At 42.3% G+C, this 17579-nt stretch overlaps 2 protein-coding genes across 2 annotated transcripts; one reads left to right on the top strand and one right to left on the bottom strand.

Annotated features, from left to right (window-relative positions):
- The first annotated feature begins 2981 nt into the window (after positions 1 to 2981).
- LOC111258878 (popeye domain-containing protein 1) lies at positions 2982 to 5565 on the top strand. The gene is made up of 2 exons (XM_022830433.1): positions 2982 to 4478; positions 4792 to 5565. Exon 1 carries the CDS (start codon positions 3621 to 3623, stop codon positions 4380 to 4382), a length of 762 nt encoding a protein of 253 aa, XP_022686168.1. The 5' UTR covers positions 2982 to 3620; the 3' UTR covers positions 4383 to 4478; positions 4792 to 5565.
- Positions 5566 to 6274: 709 nt separating this feature from the next.
- Positions 6275 to 17290, bottom strand: LOC111258877 (uncharacterized). Its single transcript, XM_022830432.2, has 9 exons — positions 17158 to 17290; positions 16297 to 16552; positions 14264 to 15894; positions 13463 to 13984; positions 12550 to 13077; positions 10269 to 12197; positions 9710 to 9969; positions 9309 to 9517; positions 6275 to 8096 (listed from the first exon to the last, which is right to left on the bottom strand). The coding sequence occupies exons 1-9, from the start codon at positions 17281 to 17283 to the stop codon at positions 7792 to 7794; spliced, it is 5766 nt and encodes a 1921-aa protein (XP_022686167.1). The 5' UTR covers positions 17284 to 17290; the 3' UTR covers positions 6275 to 7791.
- Between the last annotated feature and the right edge of the window lie 289 nt (positions 17291 to 17579).

Below are 17579 nucleotides of genomic sequence, written 5' to 3'. Positions count from 1 at the left end.
AAAATGATAACCGGGGACAATTTGTCTAATGGCATGGACCTCGTTGAGTTCTTAGAAGATGCCACACCCTTGTAGTCACTAGCAAAATTCAGTCTTCTGAAGAAGCTTTCGTTACGAAGCCCCTGTTACTTACCTTCAAAAGACTAATAAGGCTCATGTCATTAATATAGAAAACGTGGCGTTACCGTATCAATGGAAATATTTCATTAGGTCTGGTAAGAAAGTAAGCGTTCGTTTGTGTCGAGCCGGTTTACCATGAATAGGCCAAGTCACTCTCGGCATTTGAGCAATTAGTGATACAGTCAACAACCCACTTCAAACTGTGACTGTCCAGAGAATAAAAGATTAATAATAGATTAGCGTGGACTTTCAATTTTTTAGAAAAGTCATTTTTTGTGCGATAAGTATTCGAGATTTTGGAGTATAGGTGATTGTTAACGTATTCCATAGCGTTAGTATACGAATTTCATGAGCTCGTAGCCAGTTGATAATTTTTATTTGCTTTAATAACCTAACCGGGCGGGATAAACTGCGCTGAAAAAATAGACGAAGTATGCAAGAATCGTAGAGTGAAGGCCATATTGTGACGTTATATTAAAAAATGCATTTTTGCTGCAAAGGGTCCTGGTCACATAAAAATCTCGCTTTAACTTTTCTACTAAGGTGTATATATAAGCTGTCTTCATTTACACGAATCGTTTAGTTCTGTGTCGTTATCGGGGCTTGACGCAGCGAGCCCTAACCTCTTTCAGCAGGAGGTTTGACATTTCAAGCCACAGTATCGACAGAACTATATATACATTTGGTCATAGAATAAAGACAGGGTCGCTGTTTTGAGTCCCGCTGAAGACATAAGTGCCACTCAATTTGTATAAATAAAAAATATTGTTTACATCGACTTGTGTTAATTTGCTATGTTCGGAATTTTTTGCTTGCTTTAAGGATGGAGAATGAAAGTACCATGTATATTTAGCATTCAGCCCACACACGAAAGAAACTTTCAGATTAGGCCAGTTGTATCTATGTACAAATGTTTTGCCTTAGCTAAGATTAGTTGTTACCTTAAAAGCAACAATTCAGCTATGCTTTTTTCTTTCCATTTCCAACGAGAGTGGCCGCGAGCGTGCTAATGCGCTCTTGAAAACCGGGTATGGTGAGCCACTTCCCAGTACTAAGGGCGCGTATGTCCCTAGGTCAGAATGTAAAGCCTTGAAACTGTTTCGGTATTGCTTTAATTGACAATAACAATCTGGCCATTTGGCATGCTTACATACTATTTTCTGTTTATATGCTGATTCCCTATAGCTAACGCTACACGGACGATCCCTGACACTTTCTATGGAAATCTAGCATCTCACTCAGTGAGCATCGGCCTCATATATATCTCCTACCGTACGATTATTAAACTACCATAATATACATTTAGAATACGCGAGCTTTGAGCGCTGGGAGGTATTCATCAGTAAACCGGCCGTAAACCGTCACACGTCAGCAGACGGTGCTATTACATCGAACGCCTACTGCGTCTATTTAATTCATAACAATATTTCAAAATGACTGATATATGAACGTAGCTACGTTAGCTCCATATCCCTCTCAGACACTACAGTGCCGCACGTCAGCTAAAACAATAGTTGCGCTTTAGTATATTTACATACAGCTTTGCGCCTCTATGTGTTTCTTCCTTTACGCTTTTAGGACATTTTACAAGGTTCATTCTTTTAATGATCTCGAAAAACTGGAACATTAGGTCGAAAATGAAGCATAATACAACTGTGCCTATTGTGTCCTAATGCAGTAATATATTCGTGATCGTTTTCATATGACAACACCTTTATCGTACTCAAATAGAATGCGAGTAGCGAACTACTGTCTTTAACCGTCAGAGGAAACGGGGGACTTGGTTCCAATTTGCACTGAGCCTGCTACCTTTTAAATTACATTATTATGAACAGCACCTTTTAAATTAGCTGAATATATGTTACCTGCTATACCTTATTATCTTCGAGTGATTTTCTATATAGAAAATCTGAATTCAGAATGTATGAGAAAATTCTTTCTAAAAATAATTAGCAGTATAAACATCGTTTATATTTTCGTACAGTGTAACTATTCTATATAAAACATACAAAGGGGTGAGACAGTATTAAATTTATATTTTCCACGCACAAGGCAGTACCTGAGACGTGCCGGCTAAAGGGGTTAATCAGCTTGGAGGCAAACGGCCCGACCAATAAATAACAAATTGATTTGATCCATAAGTCTGTCAAATGAACAATTTGAAAGTTGTACCTATATCTGTATGGCTTACTAATTAATACAGGTGTGATAAGTGCACCTTTCCCTATGCTTTTAAGTTACTCTAAGGATGTTACCGATCTACTACAAAAACAGTATTATCAACATATCTTGCTTTTAAATAAATATCTGCCTTATCCGATCTCGTAGATCTGACCGTTTTCAGCGTCAACGAATCTTGGTTAATGCGAGCTCCGCTAAACTGTAACCGCAATTGGTTTTTGTTTCAAAGATTAAACGGACCGGACCTATTTACAAGTGGAAAGCATACAGATCCAAAAACAGGGTTAAGTTCTCAATCCAAAACTGTTGAGTCCCATTTCATTTTGCTCCGGTAATCTCTGACGTTGCTAAACGTCTCTGGGACACCCAAGTGTAAACGGTCATTTAAGAAGTTCTTTTACGAAATTTAACTAGCGGTTTGGGTTTACGTCGCGTTATGGCCTAGTTATGAAAACTCAAGCAATTTTTCAGTGATATAAAACAATTGGCTTAATGAACCTAAACTTACTCTATTTTTCTACCATATTTAGTCTACACGAATCAAAATCATTATGAACAAACGCGCAATATACCGCAAATGCTTACAAATTATATTCACACAATTATATTCAAAATATATTACACCCGAACGCACTGCAATTTAATGAAATTAATTTTATTGTTATCCGAATCAATTATCGGCAGAATGCTCCAAAATCTTATTCATATAATAGTGACCTTCTTTTGAAAAATTCTATAGACCATCTTCTCAGAAAACACACAAATGAATATAGTAGCTTTCGTATCACAAACAGACTGCGTCGACCAAAATGATTTATGTTAATTACTGCGTATACCAACAATTAAACGAAGACAAAGTGATTCTCTTCAATGTCCGCTAGATATGAAAGTTACCGGCGTCCGCATCCATTCGGTAGCTCACTACCGTATCGAAGAAGTGTATGTTTAAGCAGCTATTACGCATCCCGTTGGAGCATCCGCTTGTTTCCCTTTTAATGTTATTTTCCTGCTAGCGGAGCACACCTGCCTCTTCTTTAACGACATTCGCCTCGCTCGACGCCAGACTCTTACTCAACTCTCAAACGCTAACGCTTTATTATCAAGAGCCAGGTTCAATATGGGCTTACTTTAAAAATATTCTTTTCTAGCAGAGGTCGATGGTGATACGGTGTAGTACAGTTTATCCGTCGAACGTAGTGTATGCGGTACCTCCAAGACTAGAAAACTGTACTGGATGAGGTGATACATCAGGGATACGAAATCGATCACCAGTCTTTCAACTGCTAGCTCTTGTCGAGATTTAAGCGAGGTTATTCAAGATGGCTTTCATGGACAATTTACCGTGTCAAGCTGGCTGGTTGCCTACGAATCACATTCTATTCCATTTTGCCAACGTCTGTTTGTTTCTTTCGTACGCTGTCCCCTCGGATATACAAGGCTTATTGTACCTTCGTGTAGTTCTATTTTTCGCCTCCTTGTTCTTTGCTCTATGGGGCTGGCTTGTGTTATGCGCCCTGGATACGTTTATGTGGAATGCCATCTTCACCGTCATGAACGCGGTACAAATATACCTTGCGTACCAAATGCTCCCGAGGAAAATTCGCTTTATACCAGTTATCGAACGACTCCACGAGAAGCTGTTTGCCCCTCTGAAGGTTTCAAAAGAAGAATTTAAGCCCGTGTACAATGCCGCCACGGAGGTAATCTATTTTAACGAAGGGGAACTGTTCGAGCTGTCGTATTTTGCCAATGCAGTCTGCTTAGTGATTCGCGGACAAATCGCAATGATCAGCAACAAAAAACCGGTTAAAGAGTACTATCAATATGAGTTTATCAACCCTTCATCGTACTTTGCTCCTGCACCTATTAAAGAGTTAAGCCAAAGTCAAGAAGTCCATTTGACCGCGGTATGTACCAGCACGATCATACTAATCTGGAGACGCGAAGAGCTACACGGTGTGCTAAGTCAAGATCCGCACCTCCAGGTAGTGTTCGATTGCCTTGTGTACCGTCAGATGGCGCAGGAACGAACTAGCACCCCAGTGGGGACTGCGCCACCCCACCAGTCTCGTACCCAATGATTGAAACTGTTGACGACAACATGTCTACAACAGGCAGCTTACAATACGATCGGCAGTTGGACATCTATTAGAACATGGTACCGAATTCGAAATCAGGTAAAATTACCATTATAATCGTATGTAGACAACCAGTATAATGGGCTTATGTTTTAGAAAACAATTCAACATTTATCGATCTGACAGAGACCAATACCCGTTATCTCAAGGACGTTTGACCCATTTCTGTTAACCGTTCAGACCGCTCGCGGTTCGTAATTGGGTGTGCTCATACCCGAATTGAGTGTCTACTTACGACAGTTTCAACGCGTAACTTTTTTATATGGAACGATAAGGATAAGCGATAAGGACGCGTAGATCTTAATAGGACCAGGTCACGGTAACCGCGATAATGATATCTTCTCCGTTTTAGGAGCGCGCAAGCGGCGTCTTGGCATACCTATCTTCAATGAAAAGGCTTACACGCAATTAGATACAGCTCGCCCAGGTTCACCATTAACATCGAACGAAACGTGTCTGCCAGTGACGTTTCTAGTTAGCGTATAATTTTTGAGTTGTCATAAGTTTCGGGCATGTTCGGAATATAGAACAATACAAACAGTAGATGATTCACTGAATGCGAGAGATTTCAGTTAGTTAAGGATAAGGAGGAACTGTGGAAGATCGAAAACACGCTGCAAATCGAATATCTCGCCAGTCGTTAACCGGACGGATGCCTAAAACTGTAGACAACGCCTTGTGGGCATATGTGCAATAGGCATTCCCAAATAGTCCTTTGATTAGAATGTTACTTTTTCACAAGGGCTTGATGTGTAGATCCCGTTTACGGTCATTGGACCTCACTTCTAGAGGTGATGGTAGCATAGGGCTTTAAGCCACTCTTTTAATTGAATTACAAAACGTTACATTTTATGACGAAACCGAAAGATTCGACTATACCTAGAAAATGCTGGTTCGTGACTGTGTATATGACTGCTTCTATGGGAGATTTTTATAAAAACTCTAAATGCTTCCATAACTTGTTAATTGAGTACAATATATGCCAGGGGTTCTAGCAGCTCGAGAAAGGGTACCTTCACTGAATCATATTTTCATTCCGATTAATATAAGTTGGAAGCCATTGTAAATTTTGTATAAATTTCTTTCCGTAGGGAATATTAATAAATTAAAATTTCGATTTCATCAATATTTTCTCATTTATTCTATTGTACTGACTTGCAATAGCTTTACATAGTTACCTGTGCTGTAACTACTGTTACAGCGTTTTTGACTTGGAAATAAAACGATATGGAAAAGCAATCGCGCTTCGACTTTCCGGTTAGTAGCAGCAGCTTAGAAAAGGTGACCGAAAAGTCTGCGTAAAAAGCACCGATCTGACTTTTTAGACAACGCTATATTGCATGAATATTTGCTGAGCTGAAATTCTGTGCAGCAACTCAAACGGGTACGCTAATCGTTACTATGCTATTTTATTTATTCAATTTTCTCTCTCTCTCTCTCTCTCTAATATATATATATATACACATATATTAGAGTGAAGGAGAGAGAGCTTAAATCGCATCTAAAATGTTACTTAAATATTGGTCCGAACGATTAGCCTGTAATTCAGCGCTCAACGAAATATATTTACACGCAGTTTTGAACCCAGAACATTACCTCACGAAACTGGACAGGCACATCATCCCACGGCAAGAGACTTCATCGAATATATTTTACGTATCCTAAAAGTGAGTTCAATTTGTTTACAGCCGTCTCACAGCCTATAATTCTGCATTGTTCAGCATACCTCTAAGTTGAAATTGAGTTCATTTTGACTGGGTACTTAACTTTCACACTCTAGACCCGTCTTCTTTCTTGATTTCTGTAGAACTAGTATAGTAAAAACACGTATAACGTTGTCATGTGAGTATTTCAACGCTGTTTTTTTATCATTAACTTTATTTACATAGTATATATACATCTTATGAACTGAGCGGGTGGAACATTGAGACAACAATTTTATTTCCTTCCCCACAGCGTAGCAAGTGAACCAGTATCCTTTGTAAAAGTTGAGGCTGTTCACATTGATTACAGGACAAATCACGGATCGTAACCAGCCAAGGTTTCAATTTATATACTGTAAAGGGATCATTCGATTTCTCAACGTTGTCTAGGATACATAAAGCGCAACCTATTAGAATTTTGCATTTGGGCCTAATAGCCATCTGTAGTAATAGGGAACAAATGGTTTCTATTATAGGTAAACTAAACTTTTTTTTGTACTTCACCCCATTAATAAGTGATTATAACCCATTGCTCGTTTGGTCGTACCGGATTTATATCGTGCACATACGGTTGTACAGCATGAGAAAACGCTCCTACGACAAGGATCGAAGTGGCAAGAGCAAATGTAGTTTTCCTTTGCTTAAAGAACCATAAAAAAATAAGAGAACGTAAAAATTATCGGTAACCACTATAACCCGTTCATGCTCATGCAATATTCTTCGTCTCTACCAACTTATGTATGTATATGGCCAACAAACAGTATCTAATTACCAGAATCTATCCTGAGTGCCCAAATATCGTATACCACGATAAAAAAATCTGAATTATGGCATGGACCGTAAGTTGAAGCCATCTTCTGAAATTTCTTATTTGATTCGTAACCGGAAAAAGCACCTTCCCCATCACTACGGCATTTTTGAAGAGCATCATTCGTTCGCGCAGATAATTTGCAGTGAAGTCATCGCTCCCGATGAGAAATGAGCAAACTTGTTAGGACCTCCTGGTACTTCAATAACACGTCTTGCTACAGCTATGTGGTGCGGGTCTGTATTCGCATGTCCACACCGGCTAATGTAGAATATCTTTATTTATATCACAAGTTGAATGTATAGTTTATAGTGCATATAGGCGACGCTACATATGAACAATAAAAAAGTAATGTACTTGCTGCTGACGTGTAAGTAAACACTATATTTGTATGTATAATATAATATTGTATTATATACCTCTAAATAATAGTAGTTAGCAAATATATCCTATGTATACATAAACTATGTTTTATTTAACCACGTCTTTCCACCCAAATCGGGTTAGTATTCACAAGAGTGATTCGATTGGTAATTATTTCTATTGATGTAACAGTATTACATCACTACTAAGCTTATCAAACGTTTTATCTCTGATGGGCCATACGTATGTATTTGATATCACGCTGACACAAAGTGTCCTGATCAACAGTCGACGTGTGGCCTTGATTTACAGAACCGCTGGCGCCTTCTTTGTTCACGGACAGGAAATCCTGACGATCCTTGCTTTTTGCCTATAGGCCTGAGTATTCTTCAATCCTCCGTAGTGACCCTATCCGTTTACCTCTTTGCCTGCCTGCGAGTTTTTCCTTTATTTATCCTAGCGTCTTGCGCCATTTCGTCTAATTTGACGCTATTCTATTCTTGTTTCTAATCCTGTTGTGATGCTGTTGGGGGTCTCGTTTGGTATGGTTCGCGCTGCTCGTACCTACCATCTTCGCAGCAGCAGACGATCCCGTTGAGGTGCTGTAGCAACCGGCATTGTTTATACGGGTGGCGCTGCTGTCGCTGGAGCCAGCTTTGCTTATGGCAGAATTCTCTTGTTGTTCCTTACGTTTTAGGAGCTCAGCTTCAATCGCTGCCTGAATCTTCATACAAGCAGCCTTTTTTTCGAGGTCGACTTTTTCCCATGAGTCGTCCGTTATTCCTGAGAAATAAACCGTATTGTTATTCTTTTGTCACCAATGAGTTTTGTCCGGCAATGAAAAGGGTTTTCAATCATGGAACAATTTTTAAACATCGGCCAATATCTGGCCGATTCTATCCGCATGCTTTATTTGTCTAGTTAAATATCGACAAATATTTTTTACATTAGCAGAGAAAAAATAATTTCTTTATACATTGATTTCTTGAACTACCAGTACGAGAACAGAACAAAATAAACCTAACCAACTCGAGTGGAAAATGTTGACCGCACTATAAGGAATCCTAGACACTGAGCTGATAGCTAAGCCCCTCGCAGTCCTTTCGAACGACTACGTATTCATCAAACACCTGCTTGCATTTCTATGAGCGCGCTTTCCTGACGCCGCCACCATCGTTGATGACATCTCTACCTAAACCATCGTTATCGAAGGCCCGTTGATCGAAAAGGCCGCACGGTAGCAGCAGTAAACAACCAATATACATAGAAGGATACTTATATTGCACACCTGGGCCTGCTCGAAAACGTGCTGACCCTTATTCGAAATAAGAATGTCCCGACAGAAAAAAAGATCATGAGAATGGGAGTCAGCTGTTACCGCTGCAGTGACGGCTAACACATGTACTCGAAAGTTCTGCCGTCTGTCCCGCTCCCGCCTCATTGTCTATGAAGAAGGTCTTATCATTCAGCTTCTGTGATCACGAGCTGTATCCGGCGTCTAAACCCAATTAGGGTATCGGCGAGGTGAGGAAAACATTCAGCTCGCGAACATTTGCTCTAATCGTAATTCGTCAGTTGCGAAATAAAATGCAGAATGGATTACGGAGAGAGAGTCATCCCCAAAAAAGTCCAGAAGTCGCAAGTGTAGTGGAAACATACACGGTCTTTCAATAAAATGCGCACTTGAGCTGAACAAGCAAATTCGCTTCAAATGTAAATTAGAAATCTTCCTGTTTTAGAAATGATATCCTCTCTGTTCGAATAGAGATTGTATAGGTTCGATCTGTCTGGCCCGGTCTGAAAATGGCATACGTGTCTCAAGCAGAAATGTATGCCGTAAGCGAGAAGTTGAATTGAAAATTTAACATTAATAAGCACTGTGTAGATGAGCTGAAAGCTCTTATTGTCACTTTATCGTTGAATAGCGAGGTGTTCCAGACGAGAAAGTTAATAAGCCCGTTTGATCGCTACCAATAGTAGATGAATGACAATTACCGGTAACATTGAGTATGTCAAGAAGTTTCTGATGCTTCGCGCGTTGATGGGCGTATAGCTTGCAGCGTACCGTATATTGACTCAGGCACCACGGGCACTTCACATAGGCCACTCGGACTGAAGCTGCCAGCGTCTTGTAGCTCTGTGGGACTTCCGACATTGGATGATTCTGCTCAATATGTTGTTTTCTTTTCGTGCTTGACTTGTAACTGCAAATTGTCGTCGTAAATGTAAACATTATTAATCAGGACCTTGGTAAATCCATACGTTATTGTTGCTGTTGTTGCTTACGTGAACCATGCTTATAAGGCGCAAAAATGGCAGAAACGTCGGGCGTCCATTCATGCATTTACACTGCAAAAAAAAATACTATTTACGCACACGACAATGATTCTGCTCACCTTTTATCGCAGTAGGGACAAGGAAACTCGCTGATGACTTTTTCGAACTGGTCTTCCAATGAAGTGCTCTCCGGAGGCAGTTCCGGGTGTTGTTTGGCGTAATGTTGGGCAAGCATGCCACGCTTACGGAAACCACGTCCGCATTGATCACACTGGAAGGACCGAACCTGAATTCCAGCCCCCTCTCGTTTGAGGCGGCACTTTTCCGGCGTCGACAGTGCTGGCTGTGTCGAATCCGGAGGAGCTTTCCTCGTATCCATCTGTAACCGTTGTTGCATATCCAGGCCATGTGACAAACATAGTTTTACAAAGTGTTATATTTAATTAATTCGCATTTACCCAAATATCCTATCTTAACGACTTTGTAATAAATTATTGAAGAAGGTACCACAGCAACGTGGTCGCTTACTCCCTTTGCAGACAGGATTCTGTATCAACGTTATTTTTAGTTAATTACACTTGTCGTTAGTAGATAGATATGTATATCTTGTGTTAGCAAAGGAAAAATTTGTCTGAATAGTTTCTATTTCTTTTTTTTGCAACAACTAAAATTACCTACCGTCTGCGAGCCTTCTTCATCATCCTTCTTAGTGCCGGGTTCTTGCGAGTTCTCTTCAGAATGCATGTTTCGTACATGGTCCAATAATTTGTCCTTTCGACTGAGGATTTTCCCACAGATATCACACTTGAATTTTTTGTCGCCTGCTTCATGTACCCGAATATGTCGCTTATATTTGTCGGTTTGACAGAAAGTCTTCCCGCAAGTCTCGCAGCGAAATGATTTTGTCGTTGGATAGATGTGATAGAGTCGAATGTGGCGCCTTAGCATTAAGAAATCATTGAGGGTCCGCGGACACTTTGGACACTTGAATCCTTCGGGTGTGCTATGTTCTTTCGAGTGCAGGCGCAGCGTCGTCACATATGAGAAAGACTGCTCACAAAGGAGACATGGATATTCCAGCCGCTTTTTTTTTTCCTTGCCACTAGTCACTGCCACTATAGCTGCCTGCATGTGAATACTGCCTTCGCTCGGTAGCTCAGAGCCAGCTGATGTCACTTCGGCACTTTGCACCTCCCCCCCGTTAAGTCCTAACTGGTTGACCCGTTTCGGCTGCGTTTCCTCCATGATCGACTTTGGCAATTTTTTTTTCAGCGGTGTCATGAATGTTGCCTTCGGACTTTTTGAGCGCGGTGGGCTCTCACCTTGTGAAACTCTTTCAGCGTTGTCGCCACCGTCAGTGTTTACCCTACCGACATTATTTCTTCTATCATTCACACTATTGGGTTCAGTCAGCTCGCACGTTTCACCGTTTGTTGCCACGTCCTCGTTAGGACTCGCACTTTCCTCCGATGGTAGAGGCGAATCGATGTTGTCGATACTAGTTAAATTGCTATCAGCCCGAACATAGTGTTTGTTCTTAATGTTCTTAATAAACCGCTTCTGCTGTGGCAACGGCGGGGGAAGTTCTTCTTGTAGCGACGAGCTGGACGAGTCTGACGTCGTTTCGTCTGAGCGGACGCTTGAGTCAACCGAATGCATCGAAGAGCTCGAGTGCAACGATGAAGTAGTCTCTTCTGGACTTCTGCTTGCTACTTCTTCATTTCGCCTCTGCAAGAATTTCGAAATTTTACTAGGGACCACCTTCGGCTGCTCACTATTATGGAGCAGCCTTTGTTGCACTGGCGCGACAAGATCCCCGGCTCTCGCAGATAGAGCTGTCTGGCATGGGACGCGCTCTTTTTCACGAGCATCGGTTCGTTTCTTTTTGCACGGATAATACATTGTAGCCTCGTCGATTACTTCATCCGTGTCGTCCAAATGGTCAACGGCGTCGTACCGCCTTTGCTGGTGTTGATGATGATTATGATTCGAATTCTCCTCAGAATTTTGATCTGAGGATGCGGCTGACGTTGGTGGTGGCCGTTTCTCAGTTACTGAGGGCGTTTGTCTTTGGTTTTCTTCTACGGTGGTATCTAGCGGTTGGGTTTGCACTGCAGTGACATCCATTGGAGCTGCATTAACTGGTGGCGTTTCCACCGCGGTTTGAACCGGCGTTTCGACCTGCGCAAAATCAACGCAACGGTCTGTTTCGAAGAACTCATTGGTGAGATCCCTGTTGGTTGAGGATGACTGCGCTTGATCTTGTTGGTGTTGCTGTTGCTGCTCGGAGGACGTCGAAGCCGGATGTTGCTGAGGCTGGTCTTGTTCATGAGGCAGTTGCTGGGGCTGTTGTATTGTCAATGGGGATGACATACAGCTGTATCCGTCGCTCGCTATAATCTCGGTTTGAAGGCTGGCGCCGCATTCATTGCTCAACTGGGTGATGTGCTCAATGAGTTCAACAGCATCGAGTGCCTTGTCAGCTGTGTTGTATAGTAACAATGCGTCTTGGGCACATGTCGAATGCATAGGATAGTTCCGTTTCGATTTCCGTGGCATCAGATTGTCAATCAATGAATCCGTCAGGTAGAGATTCGGATTCGATAACTGTAAGAACATTGTAGGTTTATAATAAATATATATAAAACGCATAAATTGATCGTTCACGAGAAACGGTTTTAAATAGATATTGATGACTCTGGCTAATCAGGAATCATATGATGCAATAATCACCGAATAGCGATAAAATCACTGTTGAAACAACGGAGATCGCTATAGAGTATAAAACCATACCACTTATCGAACTATACAGTATTATCGATTAAAGATTGAAAGATAGACAAGACCTATCTTAATATAGGGTGAAAAATATTTCTATTACAATTGTCACGTTGTAGCGTTATTTTATGGGTTAGGCTAAGCGAAAAAGTTCAAAATTGTGCTTATCATGCCGGCTAACCTCGTTGGCAGTTGGAATTAGAACGGTACTCGTCATCTGCGAAGCTGAATGCTGCTGGCGGCTCGTAGAGGATTCCTGCCATTGACCACTACTCGGGTATCGTGGTATTTTTGGCTTGCGGACCTGGCATAATTGGCCTGTTACATCCTGGTTCGGCATCGCAGCTGGGTGTCCTGCCGGAACGACTGCAGCAGCCGTTAAGCTGCTTAAGTGTTGCGCGTCATTATGTTCGTTAACGAAGTGCTGAATGAGGATTTCCGAATTTGAGAAGGTGCTGCCGCAGTCGAAGCACTCGCAGACATTTTGCTGAAGCCGATATCGCTGTATGTAGGCGTCTGAATACCACACCTTGAGCTCGGTTTTCGGTAAAATCTGTGTGACAACCTTGAAGAAAATTTGCCCCCCCTGCTGAACAATTGCCATATTTTGTTCCGAAGGTGAAGCGGCTGTACGGACAAAGGACATCCAGTTTGATCGCTCCTCATCGCGTGTGTCCAGGATCACGCAACCGCTGACGTCTTCTGACAGCTGTAGATAGTGAAGAAATGCGTGAGGGCAAGCATATTAGTATATTACGTGCACTCGTTAAAAGCATAGTTCAGAAATGGAAAGGTCTCTATTGCAAGTATTAAGATCAATGAAAAAACAAAATCCATGGCAAAGGGAAATGATTTTGTTACCGTATCACAATGGAATAGCGGGTAAAAAGTTTCATAATTGAGGATTGCGCACTCCTCAACGAAGAATATTTTAAGTATAAAGAAACGTATAAAGAAAGAATCCTTTGAAATCTGTATCCCAAAAGCTATTGAGCTTAACGCTGTTTCATTCGAATCTACCTGTAGTTCATTATCTGAATACTCTTACATTTCAAACACTCAATTTTAACTAATTATTTCACCAGTCCACTTACAAAAATTGGAAAAGGCACGTTTGGTTTCTGGGTGGTCTTGATTGGCACCCCCTCCATTGGGCCGAACATTGTCCGTAGCGGAATGACGTTCCTGCTAAACACGGCGTAAACGGGCGGACCGTTCACATTTGAGGCGACATTTTGTATGACTAGGTGGTTCGACGGAAGCGTCGCAAAGGCTCTTGATTGGATTCGCTCGTCTTTAATCATCAGGACACGGTGTTGGGAGCACTCCTTCTCGTAGAACAGACCACATTCGTCGCAGAATGTACCGCAATCGTCCTTTGGCTGCGGAGACCTCCTATTGCTTTGAAGGCTGCTACGGTCTTTCTTTGGTGGCCGTAAGACACTAACGCCATCTTGTCTTTGGTTCACATTTACAATCTGTGACGGAATACGGTTCTGAGGGCACAGCGAAGTATTGGCATGGCTTTTCGAAAGTGATAGGTCCACGCCTACAATTGTGCCTTCTAGCAGATCGTTTGGTGTATCATCTTTGCATAAAATCGTCTGCATAGGATCCTTAAAATCGATATCGAACATTATTAGTAATTTATGAACTACAAAAAATATAGCTAGCATTATAGAGCTTTCCACTGAGTCTCCCCAACATCGCTATAACCCTAAACTGGTAACCTATTTTTATTAATGGGCCTACAGTATTAATATTATAGTTGATAAACAGAAGATAAAGGAATGCAGTTCTATAGGAAGATTGTGCCAACTCATAACCTAATTCAGGAGATAATAACAACGATAGCAGCAACAACAAGAGCCAAACATAGGAGATACGATACTGACCACAGACCCCATGTACAGCTGCGGATGCAAAAGGCCTGTCGAATCGACGCCGCCACAGTCCAGCTGGAGACTTCCAAGACAGTTCACACCCCCAACCCCACTCACTCCAACGACTCCATTAACTCCGAGAGTTGCTGATGATGATGTCGATGTTGAAGACGCCGAAGTCAGGACTAGGCCTCCTCCAGACGATGCTGAAGATCCTCCCATCAAAGTGCCAAGGCCCGACCCACCAGTCCCTAGCCCGCCGAGCCCCCCAATCATTTGCGAATACGCGCTGTTCTGAAGCTCTTCTGCGGCATACTTCTGAGCTAGCATTTGCTTATGGTTGATTGGATAGTTCTGATTTTGGCTTTGACCACCTCCCGTGGCGCTGCCGGCTCCGACACTGCCATTATTGTTATTGTTACTGTGACCTACATTGTTCGTCCCCCCGTTGCCATTATTGATTAGAGGCGAATTATTATTCACTAGATGATGAAACTGCGGCTGCGTTTGAGACGAATGCTGTGAATGCGATTGCGGCTGCGAATGCTGTTGCAAATGCTGCGAAACATGTTGATGGTGGCCCTGAGCCTGTTGTTCTGGCTGTTGTTGCTGCGAATGCTGGTGTACATGCTGGTGGTGGCCAGCAGAGCCGCCCGAGTGGTGGGATCCAGACGACGCAGAGTGGTGCGAGCTTAAGCCTGATTGATGATTCTGATGAGAAGTATTATTGTTGTTAGCATGGTTGCTTCCGCCATGTTCCCCGTTGTTATGATGACTGCTATTGCCACTGTGGTTACTATGGACGCTGTCAACTCCCTGATCATTGTTGTTGTTGCTGGCGCCACCCTCATCTCCACTTCCGGTTTCAACAGAGCTCGAGCCCGTCCCTGATCCTCCACTCGAGCTGGTGCTACTACCCCCGTGTCCCGTCATTCCGATGCTGGTAATAGCAGCGATCGTTGATGACGTAGCTGAAGGAGATGATAAGTGGTGGTGGCTCCTGCTGGCCGCATTCGAATGGTGTCCGTTGGACGCATGGTGGGGGGCGCCGGTGAGGTGATGGTTGCTGCTTGAACATGCAGAGTGGTGAGTGCTCGAAGAAGAATTACATCCATGAGGATGCGGTTGATGGTGATGCTGCAAGGAGTGGCTAGCGAGGGATGAACATACGGATGATGGAGTTCCTATGTTTACCCCTGTCGGTGTCAATGACGACGAAAGCGAAAGTGACGACAGCGATGCGGAACCAGAGGGTGACGTTGAAGTCGACGATGATGTTGATGAGGAGGGTAAATGAGGTCCACCTCCGCCGCCACCATTGATTCCATTTCCACCAGGGCCACTATGCGAGGAACACGACGAGGGATGGACGAGGTGGCTGTGGTGATTGACATGGTGATGATGATGATGGCTTGGGGAAGATGAATGGCTGGATCCACCAGCATTATTATGAAGGTCGATGCTGGGGCCAGTTCCTGAAACTGGACTACCATTTGTGAGGTGACTGTGGTTGTTATTACCAGTGCTGAGATGGTGGTTGACAGGAGGCGCTGCGACAATTGATACTGGCGAGTAATTATAGTTTTCAAGGCTGTATGAACCGGGCGACGCCTGCGATGTGCCACCGGAAGTGATGTATGGGGCTGTTAAAAAAAAAAACGTGAAATGGAAGTTGGACGTGAAAAAGAGAGCAACGGAAAAACCCCTGCAAAGTGCTGAACCAGAAACGCATATGCTAGAAGCGGCCGTCCATAAACCGGTAGTTTCGTACTATACTCACGAATGACAATTTTTATGGAATTAATCTGATAGTTATTTAGAGCACTCATAGCGATTTTATAAGAAACTCGAATTTACAATTTTATGCGTAATAGGTGACTCACCGATTTGTCTTTCATAAAGGTTTTATAAAAATAACTTGTTTGATTTCTTATAATACTGACATAAGACTGTACGAAGGGTCGCTTTCGTAGTTAGCACACTTTGATCTCTACATATTGTAGAAACTGGATTGTTGAGCTTCTTATTGGGTATGTTTCCCGTACCTGAATGCGAACTGGTTCCCTGAGAGCCTGCGCCGTCGAAGTATCGCTGAGTAGACGGACGAAGTTCGGGCGGTCCCGGCGCTTGAAGCAGGTCAAACAATGCGTTTTTGTCAAGATGATCAAAGTGCAGATTCGGCAGTACGGCCGTTTGTAAGGCCGACGTTGGGTCCTGCGGCACTAGGACTAAAGATCCAGCACCATCTCCGGGCTCCTGCGTGCAGGCCATGGAACCTCGGTGTGACACAGCGGGTTGATGCTACACAACATCAAAGTAAAGAAAACTAAACTCTTTATTTCTGATCTCTCTGAATGTGTTATCAGTTATCGTAAAATTACTTCAAAGACAGCTTGCAATGTGATCTTCTATGCCAGAAGATAAATGAGATTGGATCATTTCCATGTTCAATAGCAACATCCTATCCTACATGCTGTCAAGAGGCAGTAGATCCGCTCAGTTAACCAATATGCACAGCATGGTGGTCAAGTCAAGTGCTGTTCAAAAGAAATACAACGCCGCTAACAAATGATGCTCATAATAAATAACAAGCAGAGACAATAGCTAAAGGTAAAGTAAGGCGTAATGCACAGTGTGCAGTCTTTATTTCCAGTACTCTATCACCAATCTACCAAACTGCGTTGAATAATAATAAACGTAAATCCTGAAGCTAATTTCATTATATCAATATATTTCTTAACGCTCCGTAACTGTCTACATTCAACATTAGCACATTACATAATAGAGTTGAATTAGGCATCAGCTCCAAGTAGGGACTAACTTGCTTAATAAGATCTTTTTACACGAACAGAAGACGGCGTCTATTCGTTCATCATGAAACGTAGCTAGTCTATATTAGAACGTACCAAGTCGAGGACTTCCGGTAGATCAGACATATCAGCATCAGTGGCGATATCGTCCCCAATAGCGAACTGCGGTTGAAGACGAGCAGCCAATGCTGCCACGTAAGCCTTAACATTCAACGCAATCATCAAAGACGTATGGCCAAAAAAAAATATTATGTTAATGTTGGAAATGAAATTACGCCACTTAGTTCTCTGTCTATTCTTCGTACGTACAATGCACGAACGGCACTTGTTAAGCAATGCTGATGATAGCTCTAAATGTTGTCATTTAATCGCAATCACTAGATATTCTCTTTGTTTTTTTCTTTCTGTTTGACTTTTAGTTCCGCTCGAGTTGCGGAAATGTTCAGTTCATCTATACGCATAGATATAATACGATGATGTGATTCTAATGAAATGATAGTAATCAATCTCTTTTTAAT

This window comes from Varroa jacobsoni, unplaced genomic scaffold (genome assembly GCF_002532875.2).
Source record: "Varroa jacobsoni isolate VJ856 unplaced genomic scaffold, vjacob_1.0 scaffold_273, whole genome shotgun sequence".
Taxonomy (NCBI): Eukaryota; Metazoa; Arthropoda; class Arachnida; order Mesostigmata; family Varroidae; genus Varroa; species Varroa jacobsoni.
Note: the sequence above shows the minus strand (reverse complement) of the source record. Positions and strands in the feature narration are given on the sequence as shown.

What these genes read in the sequence shown, in the direction of transcription:
- LOC111258878 (XM_022830433.1), top strand. Translation starts at nt 3,621, where the DNA reads ATGGCTTTCATGGACAATTTACCGTGTCAAGCTGGCTGGTTGCCTACG.
- LOC111258877 (XM_022830432.2), bottom strand. Translation starts at nt 17,283, where the DNA reads ATGATTGCGTTGAATGTTAAGGCTTACGTGGCAGCATTGGCTGCTCGT. An exon ending in TACCGGAAGTCCTCGACTTG is followed by an intron (nt 16,553 to 17,157) that starts GTACGTTCTAAT and finishes GATGTTGTGTAG; the next exon opens with CATCAACCCGCTGTGTCACA. An exon ending in TAATTCCAACTGCCAACGAG is followed by an intron (nt 12,198 to 12,549) that starts GTTAGCCGGCAT and finishes ATGTTCTTACAG; the next exon opens with TTATCGAATCCGAATCTCTA.